We start from the raw sequence: 23,045 nt of genomic DNA on the forward strand, positions 1-23,045 counted from the left end.
TATGTCACTTTGCCAGCCCAGCCCACATAATCTCTTCTGATTCTGCCCCATCTGTATGACAGGGCTGAGCTAATAGTGGGTTGATCTTTACTCTTATCTCTTCCACCCACAGATCAGAATTTAGCTCAAGAATTTCAGGGGTATCTTTTAAAATGAAGATGCTTCAAACTATCTGTAGGTCCTATTTAGATGAAGCCTTCTTCCCTCAGTGTTCTGTGGGTTCTTCTGGTGCCCAGTTGCTTAATTTAGTAAAGAAACCTCAGTACTGCTGGGTAGAGTTGTCCAGGTGTTTCACTGCACAGGATGCTTGGTCGAAGGAGTGCCTGGGGGCTGATTTTAGCCCATGGTCTGTTCCCCAAGCTGTGTACTCTGGTGCAGGGCTGCATTTGCCCTGAGCAAGTGGCCCTTATTCAAATTCACAAAAAGCCCTCAACAAGGTTTTGAACTAGCCTGGGATGTTTTGACAGTTAGCCTGAGGGTTTTCTTTTCCTAATTTGCAAAAAGCTCTCATATGTCTCAGCTATAGCTGTTAGAAACCTGGGTAATTTGTTACTAGAATCATGTAAGGAAAGCAACTCATTGATAGAGTGAATATTTCCATTTTTAACCAAGAGTTTAAGTCTCTAGAAATACATATTATGTCTGTGTTATGCAAGAAAGTGGGGTTCCTTTTAAGAATAAAAGCAATCAAAATTTTCATAATAGCAGCAACAGTAAGGGAAATTTTAGTAGTAGTAGTCATGGGAACCATGGTATATATTTGATCTCTCTGTACATCTTTGCAAAGTTTAGGTTTATGCCATTTACTTCTAAAAATCTATCTTGTTATGGGAACAAAATTTTGTGTGTGTTTTTATGTTTGTTTTTTGGTCTATTCTTTGCTCCCACTCCCATCTTCTACCCTAGTATTATTGTGCATTGAGCAGAAAATGCCTAATACAGCATGAATCTCCATCAGAGCTGCTCAGTGAATGCTGTCTTAGTTAATGGACTACATGACACAGAACCCCCTCACTGCTCAGGTGTGTCACATGGGCTGGTATCTAAGCATCCGTATTTATGAGTGAGGCTGAGCTACTTTCAAGTTTTATAACCTTACACAAATGTTTCCAATAGCCTCCTACCATCACTTGCTTCATCCTTCAAGTGGTCTCGTTGCTACATGAAAACAAATGAGGAGAAATAAATGGTTGTGCTTTACATTTTCATGATGACTAGCTGAAGTTTGAAGGAAAAAGGTGTTGCTCTTTAATAGAACTGAATTCACTCCTGTGCACCTTCTCTGTCCTAATGAAGTGTGAAAGTGCACATTTACATAATGCTTATGTCATGCACTGGCATTCATAAAAACAGTAGGCTTTCAAAGTGTCAAGGCTGTGATCGAGAGCAACAAGAACATTTTAAGTTGTGCAGTGAGACTATTTTAAAAATAAAATGAATTGCAATGTAAAAAGAGAAATTTGTGTGAATGAGAGCATGATTATGAAAATCATTTGCAAACTGTAAAGTACTGTGCAAATAGAAATATATTATTATTCACAAGCTTAAAGGACATGTAAGGATGGTAATCAAGGGCATATAATTTGCTCATTACCGTACTGACAATTTAAAGGCAATTGGTGTCATGATAGTTCAGTTAGACAGAGAAGACCTGAAGAATTAAAAAGACCAACAATATTGGGGTTGAGATAAAGGCCTTCTAAGGTCACTGTGAAGGTTGGAAGACTGAGAGTTTGACCAAATTTAAGATCACAGAGTCATTCTGAATACTCTCATCCTCCATCCTCCCTGTGCCTACTCCCCCAAAAAGCAGAGTGAATATATTAAAAAGTAGCAAATCATCATCTTAGAATTCTAGACTTTTAGGCTAGAAGAATGCTTAAAGATGATCTAAGGATGCTGTATTCCCCAGAGTCATTTCTAACAGATTAGCTTCACAAATTTTCATGTGAAAAGAGGGATTCTGTGATCCAGAGTGTGGAAAACCTGCACAGTATACTCCCACTACTGGATTACCCACTATAAACTAAACGTGCGGTTAGGGCACCAACAAAGAAAGGTATCAATAGAAAAAAACATTGTTCTGAAAAAATGTAATCTTTTAAATTAGTATCAAAATAATCATCATGCTGACAATAAAATTTTTGTTTAGTTCTTTAATAATTTGTTAATTTTTTGTTTGTTTCTTTAGCATTCCAAAGGAGGAGGGCAGCACACACTCAAATCTTTCAGGAAGTATCTATCTATCTGGCCCTCTAGGAGGTCACGGCCACTAGCATATTAACGGCTTTGAAGAGAGCTGCAATTAAGCAAGCATTTCACTTAGCTTAGTGTTCCAGGGCAGGGTGGTAAATCCTAGCTCAGCACTGGATACCTAATTTATACTTTTTGGAGAACACTGATCTATCTCTCACTTTAAAGATGTGAGGGAGGCTCCTTGAGGAGACAACAAGTGGCAAAGATGGAATCTGAACCAAGGACTTCTGATTTTGCTTATTAGAATGTAACTTTGCTTGAAGACTCATACTTTTAAAGTCCTAGTTATTTTTAAGATTTCCTAAATAGCACAAAGAAAAACTGAGAATAACCTAAGCAGGAAAAGGAATTTCCAAAGAACTTCCAAAATAAAACACAGGTATCATTTCCCCCGTTTGGGCTAAGAGTAATCAGAGTCTCTTGCATTAATAGCCTCTTCTAACAATAGGAGAGAAAAAAAGCATGAATACAAAATGGGAAGTAATGTTTTTTTAGCTTGGAAAGTGTAATTTGGAATACCCATGATTCCAAATATAACCTTTTTGTTCACATGCACATTTTAAATATTTCTCTAAATTTTGTCCTATAACCTTCTGTTGTGTTGTCTGTAATTTATTGATTTATCTACTTTTTATTGGAATATAGTTGATTTATATTGTGTTAGTTTCAGGTGTACAGTAAAGTGAATCAGTTTTATACGTATAAATATACACACTTTTTTTTAGATTCTTTGCCCATATAGGCCATCACAGAGTAGAGAGTAGAGTTCCCTGTGCTACACAGTAGGTCCTTATTAGTTATCTATTTTATATATAGTAGTGTGTATGTGTCAATCGTGTTCTCCCAATTTATCTCCTCCCTCTTTCCCCGCTGGTAACCATAAGTTTGTTTTCTACATCTGTGACTTCATTTCTGTTTTGTAAATAAGTTCATTTGTACCATTTTTTTAGATTCCACACATAAGCAATATCATGATAGCTGTCTTTCTCAGTTTGAGTTACTTCACTCAGTATGACAATCTCTAGGTCCATCCATGTTGCTACAAATGGAATTATTTTGTTCTTTTTTATGGCTGAGTGATATTCCATTGTATATATATGTACCACTTCTTTATCCACTCCTCTGTTGATGGACATTTAGGTTGCTTTGATGTCTTGGCTGTTGTAAATAGTGCAGCGATGAACATTGGGGTGCATGTATCTTTTTGAATTATGCTTTTCACAAGATATGTGCCCAAGAGTGGGACTTCTGGATAATATGGCAACTCTACTTTTAGTTTTTTGAGGAACCTCCATACTGTTTTCCATAGTGGCTGTACCAATTTACATTCCCACCAACAGTATAGGAGGGTTCCCTTTTCTTCATACCATCTCTAGCATTTATTTTTTGTAGATTTTTTGATGTTGGCCATTCTAACTGGTGGGAGGTGATACCTCACTGCAGTTTAGATTTGCATTTGTCTGATCATTAGTGATGTTGAGCATCATTTCATGTGTGTTTTGTTCACGTGTATGTCTTTTCTGGAGAAATGTCTATTTAGATCTTCTGCCCATTTTTTGATTGGGTTGTCTATTTTTTTGACATTAAGCTCTATGAGTTATTTGTATATTTTGGAGATTAATCCCTTGTCAGTTGCTTCATTTGCAAATATCTTCTCCCATTCTGTAGGCTGTCTTTTCATTTTGTTTATGGTTTCCTTTGCTGTGTAAAAGCTGTTAAGTTTAACTAGGTCCCATTTGTTTATTTTTCTTTTTATTTTCATTACCCTAGAAGGTGGATCAAAAAAGATATTGCTGCAATTTATGTCAGAGAGTGTTCTTCCTATGTTTTCCTCTAAGAGTTTTATACCATCCAGCTTTACATTTAGGTCTTTAATACATTTTATTTTTGTGTATGGTGTCATAGAGTGTTCTAATTTCATTCTCTTACATGTTGCTGTCCAGTTTTCCCAGCACCAGTTTCTGAAGAGACTGTCTTTTCTCCATGGTATATTCTTGCATCCTTTGTCATAGATTAGTTGACCATAGGTATGTGGGTTTATCTCTGCACTCTTTATCCTGTTCCATTGATGTATATTTCTGTTTTTGTGTTAGTACCATACTGTTTTGATGACTGTAGCTTTGTAGTATAGTCCGAAGTCAGGGAGCCTGTTCCTCTGGCTCCGTTTTTCTTTCTCAAGATTGCTTTGGCTATTCAGGGTCTTTTGTGTCTCATACAAACTTTAAGTTTTTTGTTTTTTTTTTTTTTTTTTTTTTTGCGGTACGCGGGCCTCTCACTGTTGGGGCCTCTCCCGTTGCAGAGCACAGGCTCCAGACGTGCAGGCTCAGCAGCCATGGCTCACGGTCCCAGCCGCTCCGTGGCATGTGGGATCTTCCTGGACCAGGGCATGAACCCGTGTCCCCTGCATCGGCAGGTGGACTCTCAACCACTGCGCCACCAGGGAATCCCCAAACTTTAAGATTTTTTGTTCTAATTCTGTGAAAAATGCCATTGGTAATTTGATAGGTATTGCATAGAATCTGTAGATTGCTTTGGGTAGTATAGTCATTTTGACAATATTGATTCTTCCAATCCAAAAACATGGTTTATCTTTCCATCTGTTTGTGTTATCTTAGATTTCTTTCATCAACATCTTATAGTTTTCTTTTTTATAAATTTATTTATTTATTTTTGGTTGCATTGGGTCTTTGTTGCTGTGTGCAGGCTTTCTCTAGTTGCAGCGAGCAGAGACTACTCTTTGTTGCAGTGCGCAGGCTTCTCATTGCGGTGGCTTCTCTTGTTGCAGAGCACGGGCTCTAGGCACGTGGGCTTCAGTAGTTGTGGCACGTGGGCTCAGTAGTTGTGGCTCTCAGGCTCTAGAGCACAGGCTCAATAGTTGTGGCGCATGGGCATAGTTGCTCCATGGCATGTGGGATCTTCCCGGACCAGGAATTGAGTCCGTGTCCCCTGAATTGGCAGGAGGATTCTCAACCACTGTGCCACCAGGGAAGTCCCAACATCTTATAGTTTTCTGAGAAGAGGTCTTTTGCCTTCTTTGATGGGTTTATTCCTAGGTATTTTATTTTTTTCATGTGATGGTAAATGGAATTGTTTCCCTAATTTCTCTTTCTGATCTTTCATTGTTAGTTTATAGGAATGCAACAGATTTCTGTGCATTTATTTTGTATCAAGCAACTTTACCAAATTCATTGATGAGCTAGTTTTCTGTTAACATGTTTAGGATTTTCTATGTATAAGTATCATGTTATCTGCAAACAGTGACAGTTTTACTACTTCTTTCCCAATTTGGATTCCTTTCAATTCTTTTTCTTCTCTGATAGCCAAGGCTAGAACTTCCAAAACCATGTTGGATAAAAGTGGCGAGAGTGGACATTCTTGTCTTGTTCCTGATCTTACAGGAAATGCTTTCAGTTTTTCACCATTGAGCATGATGTTAGCTATGGGTTTGTCATATATGGCCTTTATTTTGTTGAGGTAGGGTGCCTCTAGCCCCACTTTCTGGAGAGTTTTTATCATAAATGTGTTGACCTTTATTAAAAGCTTTTTCTCCATCTATTGAGATGATCATATGGTTTTTATTCTTCAATTTGTTAATGTGGTGTATCACATTGATTGATTTGCATACACTGAAGAATCCTTGCATCCCTAGGATAAATCCCACTTGATTAGGGTGTATGATCCTTTTACTGTGTTGTTGGATTTCATCTGCTAGTATTTTGTTGTGGATTTTTGCATGTATGTTCATCAGTGTTATTGGCCTGTAATTTTCTTTTTTGTGGTATTCTTGTCTGATTTTGGTATCAGGGTGATTGTGGCCTTGTAAAATGAGTGTGGGAGTGTTCCTTGCTCTGAAATTTTTGGAAGAGTTTCAGAAGGATAGTTGTTACCTCTTCTCTAAATTTCTGATAGAATTTGCCTGTGAAGCTGTCTGGTCCTGGACTTTTGTTTGTTGGTCGTTTTTTTTTTGCGGTATGCGGGCCTCTCACTGTTGTGGCCTCTCCCGTTGCAGAGCACACGCTCCAGACGTGCAGGCTCAGCGTCCACGGCTCATGGGCCCAGCCGCTCTGCGGCATGTGGGATCTCCCTGGACTGGGGCACGAACCCGTGTCCCCTGCATCAGCAGGCGGACTCTCAACCACTGCGCCACCAGGGAAGCCCCTGTTGGTCGTTTTTTAATCATAGTTTCAATTTCAGTGCTTGTGATTGGTCTGTTTATATTTTCTATTTCTTCCTGTTTCAGTTTTGGAAGGTTGTACCTTTCCAAGAATTTGTCCATTTCTTCTAGGTTGTCCATTTTATTGGCATATAGTTGCTTGTAGTAGTCTCTTACGATCTCCACTGGTGGGTAGAGCTGGATCTTGTCCCTGTGGTGGGCAGGGCTTTGTCTGGGGGTGTGTTTAGCTGGCTGCTGTGTGCTCAGGAAGACTTTAAATAGCCTGTCTGCTGATGGGTGGGGCTGTGTTCCTGGCCTTTTGGCTGTTCTGCCTGAGGTGTCCCAGAACTGGAACCTATGGGCTGTTGGGAGGGGCCAGGTCTTGGTGAGAAAACGGCAGCCTCCTGGAGGGCTCACGCCAATGAGTACTCACCAGAACTGCCACCACCAGTGTCTTTATTCCCACAGTGAGCCACAGCCATCCCCCACCTCTGCAGGAGACCCTCCAATACCTGCAGGTAGGTCTGTCCCAGGTTCTTATGAAGCCATTACATTTTTTCCCTGGGTCCTAATGAACATGAGATGTTGTGTGTGGCTTCTTAGAGGAGAGTTTCTTTTCTCCCCAGTCCTGTGGAATTCCTGCAAACCCCATTGGCCTTCAAAGCCAGATTCTCTGGGGGCTCCTCTTCCCATTGTCAGACTCCCAGGGTGGCGAGCCTGACGTGGGGCTCTGAACTTTCACTCCTGTGGGAGAACTTCTGTGGTATAATTATTTTCCAGTTTGTGGCTTGCCCACCTGGCTGTATGGGATTTGATTTTGTCATGACTGCACCCCTCCTACCATCTCATTGTGGCTTCTTCTTTGTCTTCGGATGTAGGATAACTTTTCTGGTAGGTTCCAGCATTTTTTTGTCGATGGTTATTCAGCAGTTAGTTATGATTTTGGTGTTTTCATAAGAAGTGAGCTCACGTCCTTCTATTTTGCCATCTTGTCTCCGCCTCCTCTTTTATTTTTTATTTTTATTTTTTTTTTGTGGTACGCGGGCCTCTCACTGTTGTGGCCTCTCCCGTTGTGGAGCACAGGCTCTGGACATACAGGCTCAGCAGCCATGGCTCACGGGCTCAGCCGCTCTGCGGCATGTGGGATCTTCCCAGACCAGGGCATGAACCCATGTCCCCTGCATTGGCAGGCGGACTCTCAACCACTGCACCACCAGGGAAGCCCTGTTTTTTATTTTTTAAATTTAGCTAAACGCCTGTGTGAATCCCATCAAATAATATGGTAGTCTCTGGCACTCTGTTCCAAGCAGATTGGAAGTTTTTAAGTATGCTCAGTGAGTTAGTTAATATATGAGAAGGGAACAGAGATTAGCTATGTGGGAACACAGTGAGAGACACTGGTAGGAGATGAGAGATACTGTGTGGCCAGAAGCATCTGTCAAGGCTTTGTGAGTAGGTGAAACTGGCTTTGGTTGTTTTAAAGCATAATGAGGAAATAAGTGATTCAACACCTTCCTTGTTAACAGTTTAATGATGTCTGGATAAATGAAAATAACACCTTTATTCATCCAATCATCAATTATTGACTTGAGTGCCTACTATGAGAAAGGCAGGCAGTATTCCAGATGCTAAGGAAAGACCAATGAAAGAGGCAGATGCCTCCCTACTCTCTTGGATTTTACTTCCCACAAGGAGTAGATGTACAATCAATGGATCAATCAGCAAACAATCAAAAAGAAAAAGAATCTCAAAACAGAATATTTAAGTATATTCTGTAATAGAAAGTGGCTGGATAAATACCTAAGATTTGGTATCAGGGAAGGTCTCTCATGTAGGTCTGGATGTGGAAGATAATTATAAGCTAATCTTGGAAAGACTTAGAGGAAAAGCATTCTAGGTAGAGGAAACAGGAAGTTCAAAAATCTGGAGGTGGGAACCTGAGGCTGGAGTCATCTAAGGTAAATCAAATCCCATCATTCCTTCTCTTCAAGCCCTCCAAAGGTTTTGCAGCTCCCCTAGAATAAAAGTGAGAATACTTAGTCTACACAAAGCTAAGAAGAATCCAAGGACCAAAGGCTCTATAAAGCTGGTCTCTTCTCCTACAACTTTCCTGCCTAGTTAACCACACTCCAGCCTCAGGTTCTCATATTAGACTGAAAATTCTTGAGGGCAGGGGTATGTGTCCTAGCATAGATTCTGGCATGATTCTGGATACTGCAAGTGAATCAGGGTCTAGGTGTAAAGGTGGATGGGGACAGTCTTGCTAGAATCTATCAGAGGCAGAGATGCTCCCTCTGGGTCAGGCAGAGACCCCCATCCCTGTCACATCATACAGTGACCATGAAAGGTGGGGACAACCCTGAGAAAGAAGAGAGCATCTCACTGTGGGCTTACAAGTGGAGGCAGCTAAAGCTGATTTAATCAGGCAGGGAGAAGAGGAGGTTCTGGACAGTTGCAAGGAAGAGGGTTTGTATCTTGACCATTTTCTAGAGGTGGGACTACATTTTCCTTAGAGAGAAATCTACTTTACAACAGTCTTGTTTTGAGAATAAGCCACAAGCAACACCCCTAAAGTTATAGGCTACAAGTTTCCCTACAGTCTTATTCTATCTTTCCTGTGTAGAGTGGAGAGTATCTCTAAAATACTTTAGCCAATGCATGCTATCGTGAATACTCCAAATTTCACAAATGGGAGCTCATTTCCAGTTTCATTATGCTAATTAACATGGCACTGCTTTCATCAGGCAACTCATTTCTAACAATCATTATGCTAATTGAAATATGGATAGTTTAAAATACTTGTACAACCCTCTGGCCTTTCTCATTAAATGAGAGCTGACCTCCTGTGGGGTGTGAAATTCTGATTAGGGTCACTGAGTGCCCCTGAAAAATAGTTTAACCCATCACACATACATTTAATATCATAATGTCTATTTATATCTATACTAAAGGTATTTTAAATTAAATTACAGGGGGAGTCAAGATGGAGGAGTAAGAGGACGTAAAGTTCAACTCTCCCCTCAAATGCATTAAGAATACATCTACAGGGCTTCCCTGGTGGCGCAGTGGTTAAGAGTCCACCTGCCGATGCAGGGGACACGGGTTCGTGCCCTGGTCCGGGAAGATCCCATATGCTGTGGAGCGGCTGGGCCCGTGAGCCATGACTGCTGAGCCTGCACGTCCGGAGCCTGTGCTCCACAACGGGAGAGGCCAAAACAGTGAGAGGCCCGTGTACCCAAAAAAAAAAAAAAAATACATCTACAAATGGAACAGTTCTCACAGAGCACCTCCTGAACACTAGCAGAGGACCTCAGACAACTAAGAGGACCAGAAAGATCCCCACATAACAGAGTAGGATCAAAGAAAGAAGAAGGGAAAAGGAAGAGGAGAAGTGGGACGGGGCCTGCACCCCTTGGGGAGAGCTGAAGGGGAGGAGAATTTCCCATGTCCAGGGAAGCCCCCTTAGTGGTGGGGAGATCAGCTGGGACAGAGGGGAGCTTTGGGGGCTTGAAAGAGAGTGCAGCAACTGGTCTGTGGCAGGCTGGACAGAGTGAAACCTACACAGATGGTCCATGCCACAGCCCTGCACACCCAAACCTGAGAGGTGTGCCCACTGGTGTATACAGGGGCAGGGTGCTAGAATGTTGGGTTTGGAGAGCAGACGTGCTGTTGGCTGTGAGAAGACAGTCTGAGGGGATGGGAGTGAGGAACTCCACAATGGAGAATGCTCGGAGAGCAAGCCCAGATCGCCATAGAAGTGAAGTGCCGTTGTTGAGTGATGTGCAAAGGGCAGGCCACCTATGCAGCCTCTCTCCCCATGCACCAGCCCCTGCCTCCCCAGGCACTGGGAAGGGCTCCCACTGGGGCAGGCTCTTATGCCCCTGGCTGCCGCCTACTCCACCCCCTCCTGCCAGGGTAGGCTTGTGTGCTCCGGGGCAGCTTCAGGAGCAGATGCCTGTGGGTGGCCGACATACATAGGTGGGGCTGAAACCATAGGTGAGCCCCAGGGGCCATGAGAGATGGGAGAAGAGCTGAAATCTCTCCTCACAGCTGCACAAACTGGATTTACACCCTGCAACTAGCTTTGTAAACTCAGAACCTGCAGAACATCTGATCCGACAATGAGTGCTCCCACAGCCAAGATGGGTCAAGCTTTAGCAGCTGTGGACTTTGTGGGCAGGTACATGTGGGGGTTGGGCAAGGCCAGAGTCTGAGATGCTTCCACAGTGCCTATAGCCTGTCCAGATCCATGATTACTACAATCTTGGGACCTGACTTCAGTGGCCCTGTGCTGGTGGCTTGGTGAAAACAATGCCTGAGAGACACCAGGGCCAACTGCTGGCATACCTATGGTTAAGGTGGGGCTGACAGCAGTGCCAATAACAGTGTAATCTGAGTGCTCCCACAACGGGTGAAAGGTGACAAAGCAGAGCACACTCACAGGTGAACAGTTCCAGAGGAGGAATACTCAGTGGCTTCTCTCTCAGTGGGAATGCTCCAATCCTGTCTACATCACACCACAGATCAGAAACACAGCTAAGAAACAGATCTGGGGGCCTCTATTCCAACAACTAGGGAGCAGACCCTGATCCAAACAGGGCAGTGACAACCACAGAGCAAAGGGGAGTCCCCACTAAATATGCAGGGCAGGCTCTGGTCACCACAACACCAGTCACACCTACTGTATCAAGGGGTTAACTACCAGCATACACTGAGAAAAGAGGTGGCAGACATCTCTAATAAAAACACCTCTTGCACCAAAAAATATTAAACCAATATAGGCTATGCAGGGACATTCCCACATAAAAATAGCCCTCCAAGACAGTCTGAGCGTCTGGTATCTGGAGGAAGAACCCCCAGAGCATTCAGCCTTGACACCCAGTGGGGCTTGAGTGCAGGAGTTCTGCAAGGCAGGGGGAAACAGAAACTCCACTCCTGGAAGGCATACAAGATCCCACATGCACTGGGGCCCAGTACAAAGCAGTACCTCCATAGGAACCTGGGATAGACCTACCTAGGGGTCTTGGAGGGTCTTCTGGGGAGGCCAGGTCAGCTGTAGCTCACTGTGGGAGCACAAGTAGCAGAGGTCCCAGGTAATACTGATCAGCGTGAGCTCTCTGGGAAGTCCCCATTACGCCACAAAGACCTGACTTCACCCAATAGCCTGCAGGCTCCAGTGCTGTAAATCCTCAGGCCAAACAACCAACAAGATAGGAACACAGCCCCACCCATCAGAAGACAGGCTGACTAAAGACATATTGAGCTCACAGCCACCTCAAAACACAGCCCTTGACACGGCTCTGCCCACCAGAGGGACAAGTGCCAGCTCTACCCACCTGAGGGCAGGCACCAGTCCCCTCCCACCAGGATGCCTACACAAGCCCCTGGACCAGCCTCACCCAACAGGGGGCAGACACCAGAAGCACGAGGAACTATGATCCTGCAGCCTGCGGGAAGGAGACCACATACATACACAAACAGACAAATGAGATGACAGAGAAATATGTTGCAAATGAAGGAACAAGAGAAGAACCCACAAGAACAACTAAATAAAGAGGAGATAAGCAATCTCCCTGAAAAAAGTATTCAGAGTAATGATAGTAAGTGATACAAACCCTCAGAAGAAGAATGGAGGTATAGACGAAGAAGATACAAAAAATTTTCAACAGAGATAGAAGATTTAAAGAACAAAGAAAAAACAAACAGAGATGAACAACATAATAACTGAAATGAAAAATATACTAGAAGGAATCAATAGCAGAATAACTGAGGCAGAAGAACAGATAAGTGAACTGGAAGACAGAGTGGTGGAAATCAATGCCACAGAACAGAATAAAGAAAAAAAAAAGGGGGACTTCCCTCATGGTGTAGTGGTTAAGAATCCGCCTGCCAATGCAGGGAACATGGGTTCGAGCCTTGGTCTGGGAAGATCCCACATGCCACAGAGCAACTAAGCCCGTACACCACAACTACTGAGCCTGTGCTCTACAGCCTGTGAGCCACAACTACTGAGCCTGAATGCCTAGAGCCCATGCTCTGGAACAAGAGAAGCCACCACAATAAGAAGCCCATGCACTGCAATGAACAGTAGCTCCTACTCTCCGCAACTAGACAAAGCCCACACAGAGCAAGGAAGACCCAATGCAGCAAAAAATAAATAAATAAATAAATAAATAAATAAATTTATTTAAAAGAAGAAAAAAGAATGAAAAGCAATGATGAAAGTCTCAGAGACCTCTGGGACAATGTTAAATGCACCAACATTCACAGAAGAAGAAAAAGGGAAAGGGCCTGAGAAAATATTTGAAGATATTATAGCCGAAAATTTCCCCAACACAGGAAAGGAAACAGTCACCCAAGTCCAGGAAATGTAGAATACAGGATCCTGATACAGGATAAATCCAAGGAGGAACACACCGAGACACACCATAATCAAAGTAACAAAAATTAAATACAAAGAAAAATTATTAAAAGCAACAAGGGAAAACAACAAATAACATAAAAGGGAATCCTCATAAGGCTATCAGCTGATTTTTCATCAGAAACTCTGCAGGCCAAAAGGGAGTGGCATTATATATTTACAATTATGAAAGGGAAGTACCTACAACCAAGAATATTCTACCCAGCAAGGCTGTTGTTCAGAATCAATGGAGAAATCCAAAGCATTACAGACAAGCAAAAGCTAAAAGAATTCAGCGACACCAAACCAGCCTTACAACAAATGCTAAAGGAACTTCTCTACGTGGGAGAAAAAAAAGAGGTCACAGCTAGAAACAAGAAAATCACAAATGGGAAAGCTCACTGGTAAAGGAAAACATAAAGTAATAGTAGGAAATCATCCACAAACAAATATGATATCAAAACCAGCAACTGTGAGAAGAGTATAAACGTAGGAAATGGCAATTGCATTTGAAATGAAAAGACCAGCAACTTAAAATAATCTTGTTTATATATAGACTCCTATATCAAAACCTCCTGGGAGCTGCAAACCAAAAAACTACAATAGATACAAACACACAAAAGAAAAAGTAACCCAAACACAACACTAGAGTCATCAAACCACAAGAGAACAAAAGAGAAAGGGAAGAAGACTGACAAAAACAGATCCAAAACTATTAGGAAAATGGCAATAGGACTATAAATACTGATAATTACCTTAAATGTAAATGGATTAAATGCTCCAAACAAAAGACACAGACTGGCTGAATGAATACAGAAACAAGACACATATATATGCTGTCTACAGGAGACCCACTTTGGACTAGGGACACATACAGACTGAAAGTGAGGGGATGGAAAAAGATATTCCATGCAAATGGAAATCAAAAGAAACCTGGAGTAGAAATACTCATATCAGAAAAAATAGACTTTAATACAAAGACTGTTACAAGAGACAAAGGACACTACATAATAATCAAGGGATCAATCCAAGAAGAAGATATAACAATTATAAATATATATGCACCCAACATAGGAGCACCTCATGTATAAGGCAAATGCTAACAGCCATAAAAGGGGAAGTCAACAGTAACACAATAATAGTGGGGGATTTTAACACCCCACTTACACCAATGGACACATCATCCAGACAGAAAATCAATAAGGAAACACAAGCCTTAAATGACACATTAGACCAGATGGATTAAATTGATATTTATAAAGCATTCCAACCAAAAGAAGCAGAATACACTTTCTTCTCAACTCCACATAGGACATTCTCCAGGATAGATCACATCTTGGGCCACAGATCAAACCTCAGTAAATTTAAGAAAATTGAAATCATATCAGGCATCTTTTCCACCCACAATACTATGAGATTATAAATAAATTACAGTCAAAACTGTAAAAACCACAAACATGTAGAGGCTAAACAATGTGCTACTAAACAACCAATGGATCACTGAAGACATCAAAGAGACAATCAAAAAATACCTAGAGACAAATGACAATGAAAACATGATGATCCAAAAACTATGGGACAGAGCAAAAGCAGTTCTAAGAGGGATGTTTATAGCAATACAATCTTACCTCAAGAAACAAGAAATATCTCAAATAAACAACGTAACCTTACACCTAAAGCAACTAGGGTAAAAGAACAGTGAAACCCAAAGTTAGTAGAAGGAAAGAAATCATAAGGATCAGAGCAGAAATAAATGAAACAGAGATGAAGAAAACAATAGAAAAGATCAATGAAACTTAAAGCTAGTTCTTTGAAAAGATAAACAAAGTTGAAAACCTTTTGCCAGACTCATTAAGAAAAAATAGAAGAGGGCTCAAATCAATAATATTAGAAATGAAAAGGGAGAAATTAAAGTGGACACCACAGAAATACAAAGGATCATAAGAGACAACTATGAGCAACTATATGCCAATAAAATGAACGACCTAGAAGAAATGGACAAATTCTTAGAAAGGTAAAATCTCCCAAGATAGAATCAGGAAGAAATTGAAAATATGAATAGGTCAATTACAAGTACTGAAATTGAAACTGTGATTAAAAATCTTCCACAAAAGCCCAGGACCAGACAGCTTCACAGGTGAATTCTATTAAACATATATAGAAGACCTAATGCTTATCCTTCTGAAACTATTCCAAAAAATTACAGAGGAAGGAACACTCTCGAGTTCATTCTACAAGGCCACCATCACCCTGATACCAAAACCAAACAATGATATCACAAAAAAAGAAAATTACAGGCCAATATCACTGATGAACATAGACGCAAAAAATCCTCAACAAAATACTAGCAAACCTAATCTAACAACACATTAAAAGGTCATACACCATGATCAAGTGGGATTTATCTCAGGGACGCAAGGATTCTTCAGTATATGCAAATCAATCAATGTGATACAGCACATTAACAAACTGGAGAGTAAAAACCATACGGTCATCTCAATAGATGCAGGAAAACTTCTGACAAAATTCAACACACATTTATGATAACACTCCAGAAAGGGGGGCTAGAGGGAACATACATCATCATAATAAAGGCCATACATGACAAACCTACAGCTAACATCATACTCAGAGGAAATGCTTTCAGCTTTTCACCCTAAGATCAGGAACAAGACAAGAATGTCCACTCTTGCCACTTTTTTTCAACATAGTTTTGCAAGTTCTAGCCACAGTAATCATAGAAGAAAAAGAAATAAAAGGAATCCAAATTAGAAAAGAAGTAGTAAAACTATCACTGTTTGCAGATGACATGATCCAATACATAGAAAATCCCAATGATGTTAACAGGAAACTTCTAGCGCTCATCAATGGATTCGGTAAAGTTGCAGGCTACAAAATTAATACACAGAAATCTGTTGCATTCCTATACATTAACAATAAAAGATCAGAAAGAGAAATTAAGGAAACAATTCCATTTACCATCACACCCTAAAGAATAAAATACCTAGGAATAAACTTAATTAAGGAGGCAAAAGACCTGTACTCAATAAACTATAAGATGCTGATGAAAGAAATCAAAGATGACACAAACAGATGGAAAGATATACCATGTTCTTGGACTGGATGAATCAATATTGTCAAAATAACTATACTACCCAAGGCAATCTACAGATTCAGTGAAATCCTTATCAAACTACAAATGGCATTTTTACAGAAGTAGAACAAAAAAATCTTAAAATTTGTATGAGACACAAAAGACTCTGAATAGCCAAAGCAATCTTGAGAAAGAAAAATGGAGCTGGAGGAATCAGTCTCCCTGGCTTCAGACTATGCTATCAATACAAAGCTACAAGTCATCAAAACAGTATGGTACTGGCACAAAAAGAGAAATATAGAAACCCAGGCAGCTATGGTCAATCTATAACAAAGGAGGCAAGACTATACAATGGAGTAAAGACAGTCTCTTCAGTAACTGGTGCTGGGGAAACTGGACAGCTACATGTAAAAGAATAAAATAGAACATTCTTTAACACCATATACAAAAATAAATTCAAAATTGATTAAAGAGCCAAATATAAGACTGTATACTATAAAACTCTTAGAGGAAAACATAGGAAGAACACTCTCTGACATAAATTGCAGCAATATCTTTTTTGATCTGTCTCCTAGAGTAATGGAAATAAAAACAAATATAAGCAAATGGGACCCAATTAAACTCAAAAGCTTTTGCACAGCAAAGGAAACCATAAACAAAATGAGAAGACAATCCACACAATGGGAGAAAATATTTGCAAATGATGCAACTGACAAAGGATTTATCTACAAAATATATAAACAGCTCATGCAACTCAATAAAAAAAAAACCCAATCAAAAAATGTGCAGAAGACCTAAATATACGTTTCTTCAAAGAAGAAAAGATGCTCAACATCACTAATTATTAGAGAAATGCAAATCAAAACTACAATGAGGGCCTCCCTGGTGGCGCAGTGGTTGAGAGTCCGCCTGCCGATGCAGGGGATACGGGTTCGTGCCCCGGTCTGGGAGGATCCCATATGCCGCGGAGCGGCTGGGCCCGTGAGCCATGGCCGCTGGGCCTGCGCATCCGGAGCCTGTGCTCTGCAACGGGAGAGGCCACAGCAGTGAGAGGCCCGCGTACAGCAAAAAAAAAAAAAAAAAAAAAAACTACAATGAGATATCACCTCACACCAGTCAGAATGGCCATCATCAAAAGTCTACTAACAATAAATGCTGGAGAGGGTGTGGAGAAAAAGGGAAGCCTCCTACACTGTTGGTGGGAATGTAAATTGCTAAAGCCACTATGGAAAGCAATATGGTGGTTCCTTAAAAAGCTAATAGTGGTACCATATGATCCAGCAGTCCCAGTTCTGAGCATCTATCTGGAGAAAATGATGGTTCGAAATGATACATGCACCCCAGTGTTCACTGCAGCACTATTTCCAATAGCCAAGACATGGAAGCAACTTAAATGTCTATAAACAGATGAATGATTAAAGGAGATGATGTACATATATACAACAGAATATTACTCAGCCATTAAAGAGAATGAAATAATACCAGTTGCAGCAACATGGATAGACCTGGAGATTATCATACTAAGTGAAGTAAGACAGAGAAAGACAAATATCATATGATACGGCTTACATGTGGAATCTAAAAAAATGACACAAATGAAGTTATTTACAAAACAGAACCAGACTCACAGACTTAGAAAACAAACCTATGGTTACCAAAGGGGAAAAGTGGGGGGGCAGGGCTAAATTGGGGGTTTGGGATTGACATATACACACTATTATATTCAAAATAGGTAACAAACAAGGACCTACTGTATAGCACAGGGAACTCTGCTCAATATTCTGTAATAACCTAAATGGAAAAGAATTTGAAGAAAGAAGAGATACATGTATGTGTATAAGTGAATCACTTTGCTGTACACCTGAAACTGACACAACATTTTTAATCAACTACACTCCAATATAAAATAAAAATAGAAAAACTTACAAATAAAAGCCAAAACTGCCTTAGTCACTAAGGATGATTCCTGAAAGTTACTGTGTAATAGTAATCATGATAGTAGTAGTGGTGGTGATGATACTGATGACAGTGATAATAGTACCTTGTATCTGCAAGGTTCAGTCATGTCCTGGCATATTTAAGTTGGAGGACTGACGGTAGAAGTTAAAGTACACACTGAAGACGCCATCACCATCATTGATCTTTCAACAACAAACAAATCTCTAAATGTGTATGGAGATGAAAGAAAACTGATGATCAAGAAATGGAACAGCACTCTGCAAACAGGAGGAGTCTTTTGGGAATTTTCTATTCACCAGGGCTTTGACTGTTACCTATACAGTAAAATAGTTAGCAGGACAAGACATCTGTATATAGACTGAACTTTTGTTAATTCCTTTGGTTTCAATCAAAACCTTTCAAATTTTAATCTCCATAATTAACACAAAGCTAACTGAACTTTGCTCTCTAAGTAATTTAAGGATTTTTCAGTAGTAATTCTGACTCCCTGATTTTTGCTTTGCCACTTAATTCCTGAATAAGACTGTACTCCCTGTTGTTTTATATTTAACAATACTCTTTTTCATAAACTGTTTTACTGGGTGAGTTTGAAGCACCCTTGCCAAGGAGTGTTACTGTCTTCATTTAAGAATGAAGTCACTGAGACCAAAATGCAGGCACACTATCCAGTTTCAAGTGTGAATATTGGAGTTTTTCAAAAAATATGTGTGGTAGAATTTTTTTTGGTAACAATGTCTATGATGCCCCTCTCTGTATCCAAGCCTTTTGGTAGTGAATTCCTACATTAACTCTGGGCTTGGTCACATGACTTGCCTTTGACCTATGGGACAACAGCAAATGAGTCATAAACAAAATTGAAAAAATGCTGGTCATTTGGGCATCCTCTCTTGCTGTTCTCTGAATTCTGAGACTGCCATGGGAATAAACCTGCTAGAGGGTCAGCAATACATGGCTCATTGGTGTCCATCACTCAACCATCAGACAACTAACAGCCAGAAGCAGAACTGTGAAGATGCCCAGAAGCTATGCCCAGATGCTCAAGCAAGTCCAGTCAATATCAGAAGAACCATTCACCTGAGGTCAGCCCAAATTCTAACCCACAGAATAATGAACTAAATATATGTTTGTCACTGAGTTAGGAATGGTCTGTACTGCAGCAAAAGATAGCAGACGCCACATAAGAGAGTAATGCCCAGATGGCTGACCTGGAGGGAAAGAGTTTAGTATGGCTTGAACTTACTTAGACTGTTGGTAAGAATATGCAGATGCATGCTCGTTGGATGTGTCCACTGCTATCTGCTGCTGCTGACCACTTGTGTCCTGGGATGAAGGTGCCACTGTCTGGGGAGAGGTATCAGCAACAACACCCTACGGAGGCAATAAGAACACAAAAGTCTTATTGGCTTTAGCAAAAGGGCTTCTTGCAGATGGACTGTAGGGCATACCCATCTTCCATATGGCTTGAGTAGAGCTGCACTCAGCTATATAAAGCCACAGTAAGAACCCGAAGAAAAAACACAGATCACATTTGGATAAGGGCTGAGGAATTTACCTCAATGTGTCACCAAGAAATCTTGCCATCAGAAGACCCTGTAGCAGTCAAATGATGAGGAAAGCATTTTGCCCATAGTTAGAACTTTTAAATCATGGTTGCATACAGCCACACTAAATAATGATTCCTTAATCAAAAAATTCATGCAGAATTCGTATAAAAATGTGTATATTTGAGCATTTTCCTGGGAGTAAAGTAGTCTACCCTGTCTCTATGATCTGGCAAAACAATGGACTTTGACCTTCATAAAAATCTACATCCAAGTTTGGAATTCTTTTAAAGGACACTGTTAAGCAGGGTCTCCCTTAAGCAATTTGATTTGTTTTATTTATTTATTTTCATTTTCTTTGACATGAACTGGAATTCATTTAGAAGTTTCAGAAAAAGAAAGAAAGAAACAATCATCCTTAATTTTGATTTGCTTCTCCCCTTATCATTTGAATGGCTTTGGCCAACAAGAATGGATTTCTTGAGTTGGTCATCATTCAGAATGTGTTTGGTTCTGAGAGAGGTTTGATAGTAGTCCTAAGGAGGGAATCTATCTGAATACATTCTCCTGGTTTTACTTATATTATAGCCTTGGGCTTCTGCAGGGATATAGGTTTTTGGTCAACTCCCTATCCCTAACAAAAGCTCCCTGAAATTGTTCCTCAGAATCTGAAAATTCTCCCTGTATGAATTCAATCTTTTTTTCCTAATATACTATTTGGTATTATGCATTTTGATGAACCTCCCACCCACACTGATTTGTGTGGATACTGGTGAATTTTCCATGAGTGTTTTTACATAGAAAATGAATCAGTGCTTTCCTTTATAAGCACAAATTCAAGGTAATATATCAGGGTATACTTATATAATTCTTAGTGAAATATTTCTTTTTAAATCCCAGATTTAACTATAATTAGACTGTTCCCAATAAGCAACACTGTCAAATGTGTCTCCTTATTTTATAGTCCTCAAATAGCTCAGATTCTGTAGATAAGCACACACATTTGGTCCAGAGATAGAGAAATGCAGATATGTGGCAGAGATTTATGCTTAAAGTCACCTACAATGTCTAGATTCATAATTTTCTTATGGCCTAGATGGGTTTTGATAGCTAAATATAGCAAAGAGCATACATTTTAATCACATATTCTTGAAATTCTGAAAAGCCAATTAAAACCTCTTTAATACTGAAACATTCCTTGGAGACCATAGGTCTGGAACACATAAAAGATTTAAAAATTGGACCTCCTTGGTTTCCTAAGTGACAGGACACTGTCCTCTTAAATGTCTGTGCTTCCCAAACCTTGGTACGAGCAAATATTTGTCACACACTAAAAACAAGCAAACAAACATTTCAAAAGATCTAATTTGGCCTGTAAAGATATCACCCAATCTCTGTGGTTCCAGAGGTTGGAAGAGTCAGGGTGGTCTCCCACAATTGGTACCATATTGGTACCATGTGGTACCAACATGAGTTGGTTGGCCAACTCATGGAGTAGCAATGGCGTGAACTCCAGAGGAGTCCCAACTGATGGAAGAAATGCACTGTGACCATAATGGCAAATGCGCATCAGGAGAAAGGGAAGGGGGGGCAAGAAACAATAATGGTTAGAACCAGAGAGAAGTATACACCTCTAAGTGTCTTGCCACCATCCACATAGCCCTATGCCCCGCTCCTTTCCTATGTATCTTGCTGGCTCTGTCCAGTAAAATAATGTGTAGAGGAAATGGATTCAGCCCAATGGAAACAGAGAAGGAAGGGACGAAGCTTCCAGTAAGGAAAATGTGACTTTATCTTTCACAGTATCCATAGCAATATGAGTGGTACAAGTTTTTCTCTCTTGTCTGTAGGATGCCACAGTCCTGTCAAGGTTCATTGGCGAGAGCAGCGGTTCTTCATCTTTGGTACACATTAGAATCACCTAGCATCTCTTAAAAATCCTGGTGTCCAGTCCACACCCTAGACCCCATCAGACTCTCTGGCAATAGGACCTAGGCATCACTATTTTTTAAAGTATTAATTTAAAAAATAATTTTGATATGCAGAAAAGTTTGACAACCAGTTCTCTAATCCAGTCCCTCTCAACTTTTAATGTGCACCTTGATCCTTAAGGGATCTTGTTAAAATGCAAACTCTGATTCAGTAGATCCAGGTGGGGTCTGAAAATCTGCATTGCTAACAGGCTCTCAGGTGATACTGATAATGCTGGTCTAGGGACCACTACTGGAGAAACAAGGCATCAGAGAACTAGCTCATTCAAATAGCTGCACATGTTTGCCTTCCTCTTTCTGAGTGTTTGTGGCTAACATTTGATGAGGTAGTTATTTGATCTCTGATCTTTTCTCTAAACATAAAAATAGCACTCCTCTCAGACCTGGATACCAAATTTTGCTTATGTCATATGCAAAGCAAAACATAGGTATGTTCAAGTAAAGTACATACTTTCACAGAGTGAGTTTGCAACTTCAAATTTTCAGGCAGCACAAAAATCACAAATAAGGATTTGGGGGGTTATGGTGGACCCCAGTGCATGTGGCTGAGATTTATCTGCCCTAACCTTGTTCTGTAAGAAGAGACAGACTTACTTCAATGGAAACAGCTGTCGGAGGCACAGGCGTGTACTGGGGAATGTAGGTCCCTTGCATAGGAGCGGCGGCAGTCATATACTAGAGGGAATCAAAGAAAAATGCAGGTGAACTTGGGCGTGCAACCAGTGAGAAAAGTGATATCACATAAGACTGTCTTCCATGTGTGGCCCCCCACCAATGCATGATGAAACGTAAACTTTATTTTGACCAAAAATAATGCAGTTCCTACCAGCACAGAATAGTCATCGCTTACTGATTCAGTACCAACAGCAGCCCACCTCCCCGATGTCAGTAAAAGTTCATTCACCCCATCCCCTCACTTTGTCCTTTTGAATATTCTACATCAGCTCCCGAAAATTTCACTTTCACGTCTAAAACACAAATGCCTGGAGGGCAGGGATGACGTCTGTTTTTTTCTCCATTTTATTGCTAGCACATAGTAGGCTCTCAACAGATTATTTGTTGAATGAATGAATCATTATATTGTGAATAATAATTTCTTTTCTAACTAAAGTAAAAGAGAGGAATAATGTAAGAAATACTTATCGAGCAACAATCAGAAGAGGTAAATGTTATCATTTTTGTCATTTGATCACTTTTTTATATATAAAGGAAATAGAGTGTTCCAGATAATGTTGAAGTTGCTTTTCTTCCTTCCCCCGATTCCATGTTCATTTCACTGTATTTCCTTTTCCACTCCTTTAGTTCTCCAAATTTTCTTCATCCAGATGAACAACACAACAGTCCAATCATTCTTCACTACATTGTAGTAGTCAGTAAAATATGTATTGTGGATAACATGTATTTTGGCAACGAAAAACGGAAGCCCCAGAAAAATTATATGCCCACTACCATAAGCAAAAAGCATGACCCATATTCCTATTTCTAATACACATACCCCCTGAAAAGTCAAAGTTCTACTCTTTGAGAATGGAATCTTCTATGAAATCAACTGTATTTCTGAGTTTCTAAACTTTAACATCACAAAATTTCAGAACCAGAGCCATCTAATGAAAACAAGGTTTCTCAATACACAAAGCTTTAGAGGAACACT

At 40.4% G+C, this 23,045-nt stretch overlaps 1 protein-coding gene across 12 annotated transcripts in view; it reads right to left on the reverse strand.

Moving 5' to 3' along the window:
• RBMS3 (RNA binding motif single stranded interacting protein 3) overlaps window positions 1-23,045 on the reverse strand; it is a gene marked incomplete at its 3' end in the record, with an annotated part of 743,397 nt that overhangs the window by 7,454 nt on the left and 712,898 nt on the right. For 7 of the 12 annotated variants that reach the window (XM_082637569.1, XM_082637570.1, XM_082637573.1 and 4 more), the window contains 3 exons: window positions 21,989-22,069; window positions 19,103-19,230; window positions 8,230-8,424 (listed from right to left, as the gene is read on the reverse strand). In XM_082637569.1, the coding sequence (XP_082493695.1) occupies window positions 8,373-8,424; window positions 19,103-19,230; window positions 21,989-22,069 (261 nt within the window). Of the gene's footprint in view, window positions 1-8,229; window positions 8,425-19,098; window positions 19,231-21,988; window positions 22,070-23,045 lie in introns of those variants that run through there. The other 5 variants (XM_082637566.1, XM_082637574.1, XM_082637576.1 and 2 more) reach the window with 2 other exon arrangements.

The sequence above is a fragment of the Mesoplodon mirus genome, assembly GCF_964341445.2.
Source record: "Mesoplodon mirus genome assembly, chromosome: 12".
NCBI classification, from domain to species: Eukaryota; Metazoa; Chordata; class Mammalia; order Artiodactyla; family Ziphiidae; genus Mesoplodon; species Mesoplodon mirus.